Raw genomic sequence first — 15,721 nt, 5'->3', positions numbered from 1 at the left:
TTACGGATTTCAGAAAAAGTGCACCGTCTTTAAACGTGTTTTTCTCGAAACTGTGTTTTGAAATCGGATTGCTCGAGCACAACTCAACCGATCTTCATGAAATTTTACACAGGCCTTTGAGATACAATTCGTAAAGACTTGAACGAAGGACTTTCTTTCGATTACAACTATTTGCAAAAAAAAAAAATCGCGAAATGACGTCGCAATGGCCGAGTTTAAATTTTTTGTTTCCAAAAATTTCAGTATTTCTTTGTTAATAGTGTATATTTGTAACGATAAAAAATTATAATAAAATATTTCATTTTTCATATGAGAAAAAAGTTGTTAAAAAAGACAATTTTTTACCCGAGGAAACCCATGTAACCCCTTAAACATTTTCAGCATCTTCACGTACTTTTTAATATTAATCTGCTGGTCTGAACGATTTTTTATCTTTTCACGAAAAGTTCTACTTTTAGTGCAATTAACGGTATACTGGTAATGTTCTGTGAGCGCCGTGAGTGGAAACCGACTTTTGTAAACAAAAAACCTTCTAGCCGTGTTTTTTTTTTAATTTTTTTGCTAAATAATTCAAGCTCTCGTGAGGTTGCTTCATAAAAATTGTAACGAAAGAAAAATTGGCGGTTAATAGCCAATAATTGTCAGTAAAAAACTGTCGAGCAGCAATTTCTCAGGCATGCTCAATCTTATTTTCGTATGTACATACATACTTATGTACATATGTATGTATGTATGTACATAGTATAAACATACATACATATTTCTAATATTTGTTCGACTCGCTGAGAGTCATGATTTCAATAACGGCGTCTAACGCTAGAGCTCTAAATGGGTTAGGTCAGGACCGAATATTTGTTTTGGTAGGTCAAGATCACTTATGAAAGTCTACTTACATATATGAGTATTTTTTTGAAATAAATTTCATTCATCTATTTAAATTTAGTGCAATGATTTGCAGTGCATCGGTCACATTTTTAGCGAACGTCAAGCAAATGTCATTATTACGCATCAAAAAGTCAAGCAAACACAAAAAATAAAAAAATCAAAGAGTATACATACATATGTACATATGTATCTAAAGTGTGTAGGTTAATAAAAGTGCTGATAATAAAAGATAATGCATATTATGAGAAAAAATAAATAATTAACACTTTGTCTGCAATAACAAAAACAACATCAAAATTATGTGGCTATACGACAAATTGCACGAAATCATTTGCTAAATACTATACATAAGTATGTATGTGCCTACGTTTGTATATATATAATTGTAAGTATGTATGATTATGTGTATGTATGTATGTATGTACGTATTTTAAGTATGCGTGTACGTAAATATGTATATACATTTATTAACTACAAAAGCAGCAAATTGTATGTTTTCGTCGCTCTTCAGCTGCAACGCTCACACTCAACTCTCGCTCTCTCTTGACTTTTCGCACGTTTTCAACGGCACAAAAAGAGTTTAATAAATACAAATATTCACCACACTTAAAGGCACATGTATGTACACATGTAAATATTATTAAATATCTACAAGTTTGCACATATTCACACACAAATGTTGCTGTAGTTGGTGAGTGGAGCCAAGTGCTTTTGTTGAGGGGAGTCATGCGCCAATGTTGATAAGAGAAGCAACTGACACCATAGGTAAACTCGCGCTGCGTCGTGGCACATAGAGGCGAACGCGAGCGAGCGCGTCAAACCGGCTTTAAATAAACACATGCAGCGCTGCAGGCTGGTATTCGCCTTTTAGGTCTCTTGCAGAGCAGAAGTGAATTTGAATTTAGCGCAACTAAGTGAATTATTTTGCGAAAATTTACGAGAAATAAGCAGAATTGTTGAAATATTTTTTCTGAAATAAATTTGAGATTTATCAAAGAAAATATAAAATAATATTTTGAAACAAATTTTTTGAGGTTAAACAGAGAATTTGTAACAAATTTAAACTAACCCACTGCAAAACAAAAACAACCAAAGTGCATTTTAGTGTGTCTAGCGTTTTTTGTCATACAAAAACAAAAATAAATACTAGCGTATTAGAAATCCAACTTTGGCTAATAGTTAGCTACAACAAATAGACTAAAGAAAAAGTGCGTGAGACACGCAACGAACTGCAATTTGTAAAAAAACAAAAAATACAAAAACAACACAAAATTCAGTGAAAATTTTGTAGAAAAACTTTTAATTGCAAAGCATAAGAAAAACAAGTAGTGAAAGTCACAAAAAGCTTTTTGCTTTGAAAACACACAACAAAGCAAATTAGCGAGCATTTGAAAAACAACAAAAACAAATTGTTTTTGTGTACAATTTGCATTTTACGCGCATTTCACGAGCTAAATCGCTACATTGGGTGCAGCAAATTGTTGTTTACGCTTAGCCAACCACACGGCAGTCAGCACTGACCACAGAATCGGCTCCATATTCGCCACCAAGCAAACGCATCAAGGTGCCCGGGACGGTGACAGCGACAGCAGCAGCAGCCGAGCAGCGGACGACAGTAAAAGCCTTAAAATGACAAGTGCAACAGCCACAAACATAAATCGCTCGAACAGCTTTGTGAACGCGCTCAAGTGGTGGCCACTGCAGGGTCACAACCATCAGTCCAATCATGCAGCGCATGGTGGTGGTGGAGGTACGGGTGGCGGTGGTGGTGGCGGCTGTGTCAGCGCTGGTCCCAGCACCGCCAGTGGCTTGAGTCTGCTGGGACATCTACACAGCAAGACGTCGACTTTCGGCAGCTCAGTGGCAGTGCAAAAGCTGCGCGAATCCAAATGGTTCAAACGTGATGAGCAGCGCATTTTCTGCGCCGTCGTCGAGTGCGGCTTCATTGTGGAGGTGCGCAGCAATACGAAACCCACCACCAGCCATAATAAGCGTACGCTGCGTAGCAATAGCAGCGGCAGCGGTGGCAGCGGCGTCGATGAGTACGATCTGGATGTCAATAATGACGAAGAGGATGAGGAGGAGGAGACGCTGCAGCTGGCAATGCGAGCGCAGGATGAAAACGAAACACCGATGACGTCATGGTTCGGCATTGTCCTGTGCAAAACGGCTAAAGGTGAGTAAACGAACGACACGAAGGACAATAGCAGCAGCAGAAAGTACATACATACATACTTACAAATGCAAAGAATAGTTATAAAGTGGGTTCGTTAGGTATTTTTATGCAACAACACTATCGTTTTGTATGTGCTTGCGAAGATAGCGAGGCTTTGTTGACGGTTTTGGGGCGTTGGGCGGCTCGAAAGTGTGGTTCCTCGTGTTTGCTGTGCTGTATACAGCTTTGTATGGGTATGTTTGTACATTTTTAGGTCAGATTAAATGCAGGGCCAATGTACAGCCAGTGCACACATACATACATACATACATATTTATATATAAACTATATTTATGTATGTATGTATGTATTTAAACGGCTTGCTAAGCTTGTGTTGTAAACAGTAAAAGATAATTTAAGTGGATTGCAATGTTTAAATGAGGCATGCTACATACTGAAATAATTATATTATTTCAAAGTGCAGTTATAACCCTTTCTTTGGCCCACTGCGGACAAGTTTGGGGAGCAAAAGTAGGTTTCTACTGAAATTTTTACATGTTTTTTTATCGCCAAGAGGCTGCACATTTGTCAGTACCGCCGATATCAGACCACTATACCATATAGCTGCCATACAAACTGAACGATCAAAATCAAGTTTTTGTAAAGGAAAGTTTTTTATTTGATGAGATATCTTCAAGAAATTTGGCACAGATTATTGTCCAAAGTACTGCTACAACCTACAAAACAGACTTTCAGATCGGACCACTATAGCATATAGCTGCCATACAAATTGACCTAGCAAAATCGACTTCTTGTATGAAAAAGTTTTTTTATTTAACAAGATATCTTCCAGAAATTTGGCATAGATATTTACCCAAGGTGGTGCTACAATCTTCGAAAATATTGTTCAGATCGGACCACTATAGCATACAGCTGCCGCACAAACTGAATAAAATATAAACTAATTTTGTACACTCATCCTATGACGCTCAGCCAATAACAGTTGATTAGATAATTTATGCCGCATTTATACATACATATGTACATATCCATTTACTTACATATGTATGTATGTACATATATTAAATATACAAACGTATAAGCACGTGGCAAAAATATTTACTTGCAAATACTTCAACCGATAATATTTATTTAACTTATCACAAAATCACGAGTGTGTTAGTCAAATGAAAAACGTATGCAGAAGCTGGGCAAGTCCATTTTTTATATATGTAGATGAATACATCTATTACTCTTATAGTTATTATACACATGTACATATATACATATGTATGTATGTACATATATGTATTACTCACTGAAAAGTCAGAAGTATCTTTTTGTATCAAAAATGACCATTTAAACCCATTGAAAAAGGTTTCTATTTAGCAAATTTTAATTGTAAAAAATTTTATTACCTTTATACAACAAAAAAAAATACATTTCAGCTAAATTGTGCTAATTAGCCTAATGTGCTCAGCTGCGCGCGTCATTTCTCGAGCCGTTAGCCGAGTCAATGAAACGCGGGCACACGCTTAATTTAAACAATTTGCGATTTTTACGAAATGCCTCAAATTGTCGTTTGTTTTTGGCATTAGAATTAATTTTACTTTGCAAATAATTTGAAAAAAACATTAGAAATGCGAGTGCATTTGCATAATCGATGGCAACACGTGGCTGTAAATACGATATAATACGCGCTACATGCAATTAGTACGATGCTAAGCCAATTGGTAGACACTTTCTAAAGCACGCGGCAAGAAAAAGTGATAATTGTTGCTTTTGTTTTAACGAAAGTAAAACCGGGTGCCTATTTTTATGCTATTTATTATTATTTATGGTTAGTTTCATTGGTATAAAGCTTTCATATAATTACTCTTGTTGTCATTAGTGAATATTTGCACAAGTACAGTGGTGTAGTGTCAGAAACTTAATACAAAATTTGAAAATAAAAAAAAAATATATTTATTTATTTTTTAAGGCAAAGATTATAATATTGTTGTGCACAAAAAGATTTTTTTTCCAAAAAAAAATACAAAATAATTAAAAATAAGCAAAAGAATTAAAACAAAAATTTCTTCAAAAAAAAGCAAACATACATGTTACTTTTTTTAAGTCAAAACAAATTATTATTTTTCAAAAAAAGGTAAAAAAAAAATGTTTTTAGTTTTCAAAAAAATAAAACAAAATAATTTTTTTCAAAAAAAAAAATTAAGTAAAATTGTTATTTAATTGTTAAGGCAAAACAAATTATTATTTTCAAAAAAAAAGAGTTTTTTGTCAAAAAAACTAAGATTTTTTAAAATTAAATTTATGTATACATATGTTTTAGAAAATTCATAAAAATTTTTATTTCATATTTTTTTTATCATACATAATTATTTCAATAATAACTTAATCAGACTTTTTTTGTTTAAAATTAATTAAAATAAAATCTGAAACTTTTTTTTACCTCGTGAGTAACCAAATTCAATACTAAGAGCACAAAATTGGTTTATTTTCAATTTTCTAATTGATTTATAATAAAACAGAGTCTTGTATTCTTTTCATTAAAAAAAAACAAAAAAAAACCGTTAATTCGGCTGTAACGACACTATAACACCTTTTCGCCATTTCTTATAATCATTCAGTGTGTATGGCAGCTGTATGCTATAGTGGTTCGATCTGAACGATTTCTACGGAGAAAGAAGCATTGGCTCGGAAAATAAGCTACGCCAAATTTCATGAAGTCCAACAAAACAGTTTTCCATACAAGCACTTTGTTCCGATCGTTCAGTTTGTATGACTATATGCTATAGTGGTCCAATATCGGCGAATCCGACAAATGAGCAGCTGCTCGGGAAGTAAAGGTTCTGTGGAAAATTTCAGAGCATATCTCAAAAATTGACGGATTAGTTCGATACATAGCTAAATCATCTCAGTTTATCTCGCTGGTCATTTATATACTTTAATTTATAAGATCTCCGACATTTCCTGCGGTAATATATTTCTTTTAAATCATTTTATGATTGTGAAAATATATTTCGAGAATTAATGTGCTTTCGCAGTTGATATTTTACGGAACTGTTTGCCACTGCTGTTACTCAAGCCCTAAATATGAGATTACTAACTGTTTTTAGCCAATTACACACAATTTCTCGAACTTTAATCCATTGCCAGCTTATACAGTTATAAAATTATGAATCAAGTCTCAAAAAATAGCGAAACAGCAACAATGCCAATAAACGGCAGGATTTCCAGAATTGGAATAAACACTCTTTATTCTATACCTACATACATACATACATACATATACTTATGTTTACTCATGCCCCTTTATTGCTTGAGACGTCATTTGAATTGCTCCAACAAAACAATTACACACCTGCTTCGTCTAATCTAATCTAATCTAATCACCTGTTCAATATGTAATAAATACTCTCAATAGAAAATAATCGTATTTTGCGCAAAAACAAAATTAACTGCAATTTCAGTATAATTTTTGAAATACTACGCCACCGAGTAAACATTTACGCCAAAAAAAGAGAAAAAGCAAAACAAAACGGTACCGAAAAGCGTTTGCGTGCACTGTGTGTTGCCACGATTGGTAAGAATTAAATAAATAAACGTAGAATGAAGCGTAAGGGCAAAGCTGCAGCAGGCGAGGCGAATCTTCTAGAAACGCCGAATGAACTACATACGTGCCGCCTGGCACATTTCACACGCAGCCGAAAATCGTGTGTGAAACCACTTGAAAACGTCAAAAATTGAAACGAAGAGCGCCAAGAGCGTAAATACGAGCCACTAACCAAAAAATTAAAACACAAAAGCAATATTGGATTAGAATTTCATTAAGTAATGCAAGTTGAAACGCGCTAAAACTAGTTTTTTAGACAATCTATAGACAACTCAATACGCCAGTCTAGCTAATTGGTATAGTTTCTAACGGTTTTAACTGTTATTTGCTATTATTAGCCAATTAAAGGGGTGTGAGGTAGGCGGCCAAATGACACGACGCATTCTTCGTTGCATTCCTCGGCTGCAAGCCGTAATTTGTGCGGTTTCTGCACGACGCACAGGCGACTTACATAGATATTTTCAAACGTACATATGTACATACATACATATGTATATAAGTATGTACATAAATTATATATACATCTATGTACAGGTGTATGTACATAGTGTTACCAGCAGTTATAATTTGCGCTGAAAATGTAAAGCGGAAAACACATTGGCTTGTGAGCTAGCGCTTGGACGCTTATAAGCGCTCGCTCGGTCATTCAGTTCATGATTTCCCACATTTGCCTAGTGTGTGGCGCCTTATTTACAAGCTATACATTTTACATTAAAATTTTTTTGCTTGTTTTTAGCTGCTTTTGCCATACTTCTTTTATGTTTGACGGCGCTCAGCTGCGCAGAGCAGGCGAACGCTCTTTAATGCAAACTCACCACACTTGGGGGGACACTCTTAACATGGGCACATAGGCAAATATGTAAGTAGATGTGCATATAAATATACATATATGTTTGTATGCAAAGCTACTGTTAGCGCTTCATTGCTGACTGCCACATCTTCGGTTCAGTGGTAAAATAAATTCTTGAATCGGGTAGGTCCTGGGGGTTGACTTGGTTCAGTGGAGCACAAAGGTGTAGATGTTTGTAGGCAATTATGTATGTATATGTATATGTTTATTTGTATTGAAACCGTCTGCACTGAACTACTTTTATATACATATGTATATGTACATATGTTTATGTGTATATCTACATAGGTACATACATACATACGTATGTATGTAACTAGTCGCGTGCTTCACATCTATCGCAACTTTTAAGCACTTGAGTAAGTCGTCTTATTTGCAATAAGATAGGCAGGCAGTTGTTGTTGTGCATGCAAACGCGATAAGCAGTAAATTAATTTTAAAGTATTACACGCTTTCAGATGTTTGCAGTGCACTTAGCCACGTCCGGAGGCGAGGCTATATAACAAGTGGATAACATAATTTAACTTTTTTTCATAAAAATATTTAGTGTGTGTATATAATGTATATTATTTATAATGTACACATGTACATTAAAAATATATAAAAGACATTTTTTTCTCAAAATTTTAAACATTCATTCATAATTTTTTGTTCAACAACACATATGTATGTATGTATGTAAATATATTTTACCTCTTATAAAGAAATATAAAGAAACTTAATACCGTGCCTTTACAACCTTACAACCCTTTTAATACACAGCGCTGTAATGTAGGCAACATTTGTGGTAACATTTTTGTTATACAGACTTTTTCGCGCACATTTGCATTACACCATCAAGTGTGGGGAAGTTCTATGGTTAAAATGCTGTCGTTGCATACTTTTTGGAGCAACGCATATTTTTAAAGAAGGTTTAAACGAATATTAACTCTCAACAGAAGAGATTTTTAGTAACAACTAATATTAATAAAAAAAATAACAGAACAATTAAAATAAAAATATAATAAAAAATAATAAAAAAAAAAAATGAAAATAAATAAATTAAAATTAAAAAATATAATAAAATAAATAAAAATAATAAAAAAATTAAAGAAAAAATATATAGAAAAATTAAAAAAGGAATAAAAAAATAATTTAAAAAAATTTATAAATTTTTCAAAATAAAATAATAATAAAAAAATAAGAAATAAAAAATAATAAAATTTAAATAATATAAAAAAAAATAAAAAATATTTAACAAATTATGTAATAACAGAATTGCTCATTTACAAAAGATTTTATAGAAATGTTTGTTATATTAACATTTTTATCAGCTAATTTATTGTTTTTGTGAAAGTTTGATGAAAAACTTTTTATGAAGATTATGACAAAGTTTAAACATGACATTAAATTAATTAAAAAGTTTAAATTTTTCTGTGTTAAAATTTTAAGATCCGATTTTGAAGTAATTAACAGACGAGTCTCTAAAAAATTTAATTAATAAATTATATAAAAAGAAACAAAAAATTTAATATGAAACAAAAAATAATAATTTACAAAAAAATAATAATACGTAAATAAAAATGAAGAAATAAAATATATAAATAAAAAAAAAATAAAAAGAAAATAAAAAGTAAAATTAAAACAAAATTAAATTTAAAAAAACCATAAAATAAAAAAAATTGTTTAAAATAACACAAATATTAAAATAAATGTGGTGTTAGTTAATTTATTTATTTAATAGATTAAAAAAATAAAAACGTAAGCGAAATACAAATTAAAACAATAAAAAATAAATGTCCTTTGTATGAAACACAAAAATTTTTTTTTACAAAATATTTTATAAAAAATTATGTAGAAAGAAGAAAAATTTATAAAAAATAAATAAAAATAAAAAAGTAAAAACACAATTATTAAGCAACATAATAAATTAAAAAAATAAGAATTGTAATATTAAAAAAAATTTAAAAAATTAATAAATAATAAAAATTACAAAAATTTAAATATTCATAAATATTAAAAAAAATAAAAATTATTAATAAAACTATAAAAAATATGTAAACAAAAATAAAAAAAAAAAAAAAGTAAAGAAACAATTATTAAGAAACATAACAGAAATAATTAACGTTAAAAATTAAAATAAAAAAATTTAATATTAAAAAAAAATTTAAGAAAATTAGTAAAAATAATAAAAATTAAATATTTAAAAATATTAAAAAAATAATAATAATTATTGGACAATAAAAAATGTAAATAATTAATTTAAATAATAAAAAGAAACAATTAAAAAAATAACAGAAACTAAAACAAATATGAAAAAAGTAAAATAAAAATAAATAAAAAAATTAATAAAAAAACCAAATAAAAACTAATATAAAATAAAAAAAGAAAATTCCAGAAATTTTCTTAGTATGAATAATTTTCTTGGTACGAATCAAACTTCCCCAACTCCCACTTCTTATCAAACTTTTTGTGACAAAATGCTTTTAAGCAGTTAATTAAGAGATAAATTAGTAATAACTCGCGATTAATGATTAAGAGCGTTCACAATGTAGTAATTCAAATGCAAGCCATCTAAACAATTTTTTTATTTAAAAACTGCACTTTCACAGTTATACTTTGATTGCAGTTAGATGACTTTATTTATAAATCTATAAGTACAATACATAGCTACACACCATATACATACAAACATGCATACATATGTACATATCTAATATCTCTAACTTTTTCACAACAGCAAACGATTTAATTAAACGACAAATATTGTATTTAAAATATGAATTCTTTGTGCTTATCAGCAATTTATAAATACTCGAGGAAAATATGCTATCTGCTCAATAGAGTAATAAATATGTAACAATAAAATTGCGTAACTCAAGAGAACAAATAGAAAATGGCTTATAAAACTTGCTTAGAATAGGCGCCTTTAATTACAACACACAAAAAGCACACATGTCAAAACTCGTGTTTTCGCAAATAATGCTGACTAGACACATACAAACAGTTATACATACATACATATGTGTGTGTTTTTATTATTTGCATTGCATTCTTCTGTTATCATTTGAATTTTTACAAGTCTTTTTTAGCAATTGCAATAATTGATAAGTGGAATTAGTAATCGCGAGCGCGAGTCTCACATTTTCACACAAAGTAACGGCGATCAACAGGCAAGAATGGAAGAAGAATGAAAATTTTCCACAAAACAGACAATTAGGAAGCAGCTGCGACTTTCAGGCAAAATTAGAAGGTGCTTGTGTTAGAATTTCAATGACAGACTTGGGATATTGTCAGCATGTCATAAGATGTGCCGGATGACGTGCGAAATTATGTAAAAAAGATACAAAAAATTTTATTTTTTTTGTATAAAAATAGTGAATTTCCGAGAGCTTTCAAAGAATATTTCATTTAAGTCCTGTTATTTTAATTAGAATATAATATTCATAGAAAATAATAAATTTTGCGCTAAAATATATTTTTATAAAAATTAAAAAACAAAAAAATCAATAAATAATTGTAGGTTATGTAGCAAAATAAAAGCTTGAAATGTCAGATCTCGCAGCCTTCAGACATAAACAAACATATTAGATACATACATACATACGTATGTACGTAGGTATATTCACATGTATGTATGTATGTTTGTATATATCAGTTAATTAATGAGCGTTCATTGGCGCACAGATCACCGCTGATGGGTTAATAAATTATGACCGCTAAATTACCGTTACACTGATAAACCGCTATTTATTAACCTTGTACGTCGTTCAGCCAGATTTTATTGAACTATTGCGGTATTTGTGAGATAGTTGATTAGTGGACAAAGTCATATGCTTATGGGTCTATGAACAATTAAACATTTTGTAAAAAAATTAAAATATTTTCTAATATTTTCTTTGAGAACTAATAATTTCAATATAATAATAATTTTTCCTAAATTTACATTCATACACATTTTGACATATGGCTATACATCACGTACACCTCAAATATAACCCAGTTACATACATACATACATACATACATATGTATGTACTTATGTACATCTAAACATGTTCACAGTTACTACAACTAATTGGTTTTTGGTAGAGGAAAGAGATTAAATTGATTGTTAATGAAATATGTATGTATGTATGTATGTACATACGTACATATGTATGTATATGGGATCTGTTTGTTTACTTTAGAACCGATTGTAATTTGTGCTTGGAATGCGCATTTCAGCGCTATATTTAGCTCGGCTCTATTGATAACTGATAAGGCTTGTTTACTATTTAAAAATCAATTAGCAATATTAACAAATTTTTACTTGTAAGCAAAAAATGATTTGGTGATGTGAGGAAAAAATAAAAAAAAAAGTTAATAAAGAAATAAAAAAAAGTTAATAAAAAATAAAAATAAAAAATAATTGACAAAAAAAGTAATAAAAAGATCAATAAAATTAAAATAAATGAATGAATAGAGTTTAAATTGAAATAAATAAATTAAAATAAAAATCAAAAATTACAAAAACCAAAAATATAAAGTAAAAATAAAATAAAATTGAATAATTGATTAGCTGAAATCAAATAAAATAAAAGCACAAATAAAGTTAACCGTTAAATAAAAAATGGGAAATAAAAATAAAAAAATATAAACCAAATTTAAATTACTTACAAATAAAAATAAAAAAATAATCTAAACGAAATTAAAAAAAAAAAATGCATTGATATAAAAAAACATTAAGTAAAAACAAAAATATGATTTTTTTTATAATAACTAAAAAATAAAAAATAAAATTTTGTAATAAAAAAAAACAAATTTATATAAAAAAGGAAAAATATAAACTTGGCACATAAAAACAATATAATTAAATTTATTAATATTAAAAATTGAATAAACAAATTGAAACAGAGTTTAAAAAACTTAAAAATAAACAACAAAAATTTTAAACATCAAAACAATTTAATTAAATCAAAACAGAGTTTAAAAAAATTAAAAATTTAATAAACAAATTGAAACAGCGTTAAAAAAGTTTAAAACAAGCAAAAAGAAAAATAAAAAACTAAATTAAAATAAAATATGTATAGTAAATTTAAAATATGTAAAAATTAAATCTATAATTAAGAATAAAAATTTAATAAATAAATTATACAAGAGTTAAAAAATAATTAAAACAAAAATAAAAACTAAATTTTCATTTAAAAAATATAAATTTTACACACAAAAACAATATAACAGAGTTAAAAAAATTAAAAATAAAAAACTGATTTTTTATAAAAAAATAATATAAATTTTACACATAAAAACAAAGAGAGTAAAAAAATGTAAAATAAACAAAAATACATATATTTTAGAGTGAAATTAAAAAAAAATAAAGCAAACTAATTAATGAATTCAAACGAAATTAAATAACGCTAAACCTTTTATATGTACATACATATATGTATTTTACCAATATGACATGAGGAATAGTTAATTATGTTATTTAATTTTTTTAAAGCTAAAAAGTAAAAATACTTGTCAAATCAAATAAAATAAATAAATGTTTGGTAATACAATGGTTAAATAAACTGAAATAATAATAATATTTTTTATATTGAAAATCCCAAATTTGTATTTAAATAAAAATTAAACTTTTTTTTTAAATATTGAAAATCATAAATTTGTATTTACATACATATATGAAAATTAAAATTATTTTTGTTTTTTTTTTAGTATTGAAATACCTAATTTTTATATTTAAATTAAAATTATAATTTTTTAATGCTTAAAATTATGTTAGAATAAATAATTTTAGATCGTGACTGCAAGATTTCACGTGAATTTATTAAGTGCTACAACAAATCTACCAACATAAATAGCAGATATACACTTATACAGCTTTAGCTTCATTTAGACAAGGCAGCATTTAATCAAATAACAGAAGTGACTTGGCAAAATAAACTTGAGAATGAATTTTTAAAGCGCAAAACACACACTGACTTGATTTATAGCACTTCTTTTGCACTGGAATATTACTCAGACAAAATAAATTTATAAATCTTGCACGCATAAAAATAACTCAATTATACTATATGCATATACATATGTATGTATGTACATATGTGTTTATTACTCTGCATATCAAAAATTTTTAGCAGCATTAGTAAATTTCACTTTACTTTCGCTTCTTTTTGCAGACAATAAACCCAAACCTGAGACCATTGAAATCTACACTGTGAAAATACGTGAAAACGGTACATTCAAAATGCTCAAACTCACGCTGGAGGATATCTGGAATCAAGGCTGGGAGCTGCGCATCAATAATTTCGCCGACAAGGAGAAATCAGCACACAATGAAAAGGACATACGCAATCAGGTTGGTTGGCAACTTATAGCAACAAATTTATACAAAATTATGCTAAAATTGCTAAAAATAGTTATTTATTCCAAAAAACATGAAATAGTAAAACTCATTTTTATTTTCTTTGTACACGCACAGGTGTCCTTTGCCCGCAAGGCCAAACACAGTCTCTGGAATAATAATAAGCATTTTGTGTACTGGTGCCGGTATGGCAGCCGCCAGCAGGACGTGCGGAAGCGACAGGTTGGTACACTCACGTGCATTTAATTGTACACACACATAATAAAAAATGCTTTACAAATGAAAATAATATAACCTCACTTTTTCATTTGTGCTTTTGCAGATGTCCGAGTGCGTGAAGTGGGGCAGCGTTGGCATGAACGCCGGCATGATACTGCTCATGAACAAACAGAAATCCTACTCCACCTCCAAGTGAACACACACACCCACATATATATACATGTAGACAACATTTAGCGGCGTAGAAGATTTCAGCAAATCCAGTGAGGATTCACGATCAATCGATCAATCAAAGGAGAGAGATAAAGAACGAAATACTGTACTGAAGTTAAGCAAAAAACCCCCAAAAAAAGCAAACAAAAAACACAAACAAATTGTAAGCACGTCTTCAACTGCTTATTTCATAATTGATTTGCAATAAGCGACTTACAAAATTACTTTAAATTGTTATTGATAAAAACGTAGCTCATAGATATTGTATTATTATTGTTTAAAATGCACAGATTGGCATGTAAATTTGTTAAACGAAATGGCATGCGGTGCTCAAAACACAAAACGCAATTGTTTGCGAAAATTTGTTACAAATGTTCGTGCGCAGGCGCCGCTTAAACAAGAAATATATAGAAAACTTGCATAGAAAAAAAAACAAAAACAAGTATTATGTATGAAAACGCAAAGGAATTTGTAAAAAAATCAAAAAAACGCATAAATTGCTATAAAAAAAGTACTTCAGCGACAGACATTGCGCAAAACTACGAGCGAGTTATATAAATGGGAACGTGCTAAGCAAAAAAAGTATTACCAACGGAGCGGTTAGCAACTTTAACATGTTTTTAATGCAGTTTTGAGTTATTATTATTATGTGTTTAATTTTTAGGTTATATGTAATTTTTTATTTTATAAAATTTTTAGGTTATATTTAATTTTTTTTTATAATTTTAATTTTATATATTTTATTATTTTTATATAATTTTTTATTTATAATTTTAATTTTTATATATTATTTTTATTTTATATATAATATTTTTATTGTATCTTATTATTTTTATTTTTTTCTTTATATAATTTTTATGATTTTTTATTAAGTAACGTAGTTAAGTTGCGCGCCAATCCTAACATATGTATGTACATACACACACACTTGTGTACATGCATATAACTCGCCGCAGTGAGGAGCACGTTCTTCCTCTCGCTGATTATGATGATTGATGGCAGTGAACGGATCGGTAACCAAGCCCCAGAAGCCCCCCAATACAATAACAAAGCACATACACTCACATACATACAACTGCGTATGTGTGTATAATTTGTTAGTACACAGAAACAACAAATAAATATCAATCAATAATATGAAACTATTGTAACAACAAAAACATTCATGACCTTAAAGTTGTTAAGTTGTTGTATTGTAGCTTTACTTATTGTACAACAAACTGTTACTTAAGGATACATATACATACATAAAAAAAACATTTCTATAAGTACAATACATATATACAATATATATAGTGTTAAATACATATGTATATGTATGTATATATAGGCATTGTGCGCTCATCTCTGCCACGACGAGTATTGACTTTCAGTACCCGTTACTGATACACTGTGAATTTCTAATACGAAAAAAGACTTGATTTCTATTTATATAAGATTTAAGATTTATGTACC

General features: G+C 29.1%; 2 protein-coding genes across 2 annotated transcripts in view; one reads left to right on the top strand and one right to left on the bottom strand.

Annotated features, from left to right (window-relative positions):
• Positions 1-15,721, bottom strand: part of LOC120775912 (pre-mRNA-splicing factor ATP-dependent RNA helicase PRP16) — a 49,104-nt gene that overhangs the window by 28,449 nt on the left and 4,934 nt on the right. The window lies entirely within an intron of this gene.
• LOC120775914 lies at positions 1,758-14,397 on the top strand. Its single transcript, XM_040106307.1, has 4 exons — positions 1,758-3,061; positions 13,650-13,828; positions 13,952-14,056; positions 14,157-14,397. Exons 1-4 carry the CDS (start codon positions 2,515-2,517, stop codon positions 14,247-14,249), a joined length of 924 nt encoding a protein of 307 aa, XP_039962241.1. The 5' UTR covers positions 1,758-2,514; the 3' UTR covers positions 14,250-14,397.

The sequence above is a fragment of the Bactrocera tryoni genome, chromosome 4 (genome assembly GCF_016617805.1).
Source record: "Bactrocera tryoni isolate S06 chromosome 4, CSIRO_BtryS06_freeze2, whole genome shotgun sequence".
Taxonomy (NCBI): Eukaryota; Metazoa; Arthropoda; class Insecta; order Diptera; family Tephritidae; genus Bactrocera; species Bactrocera tryoni.
The sequence above is the reverse complement of the archived record's forward strand: the minus strand, read 5'-3'. Positions and strand labels throughout refer to the sequence as shown.

What these genes read in the sequence shown, in the direction of transcription:
- LOC120775914 (XM_040106307.1), top strand. Translation starts at nt 2,515, where the DNA reads ATGACAAGTGCAACAGCCACAAACATAAATCGCTCGAACAGCTTTGTG. An exon ending in AAAAGGACATACGCAATCAG is followed by an intron (nt 13,829 to 13,951) that starts GTTGGTTGGCAA and finishes GTACACGCACAG; the next exon opens with GTGTCCTTTGCCCGCAAGGC. An exon ending in AGGACGTGCGGAAGCGACAG is followed by an intron (nt 14,057 to 14,156) that starts GTTGGTACACTC and finishes GTGCTTTTGCAG; the next exon opens with ATGTCCGAGTGCGTGAAGTG.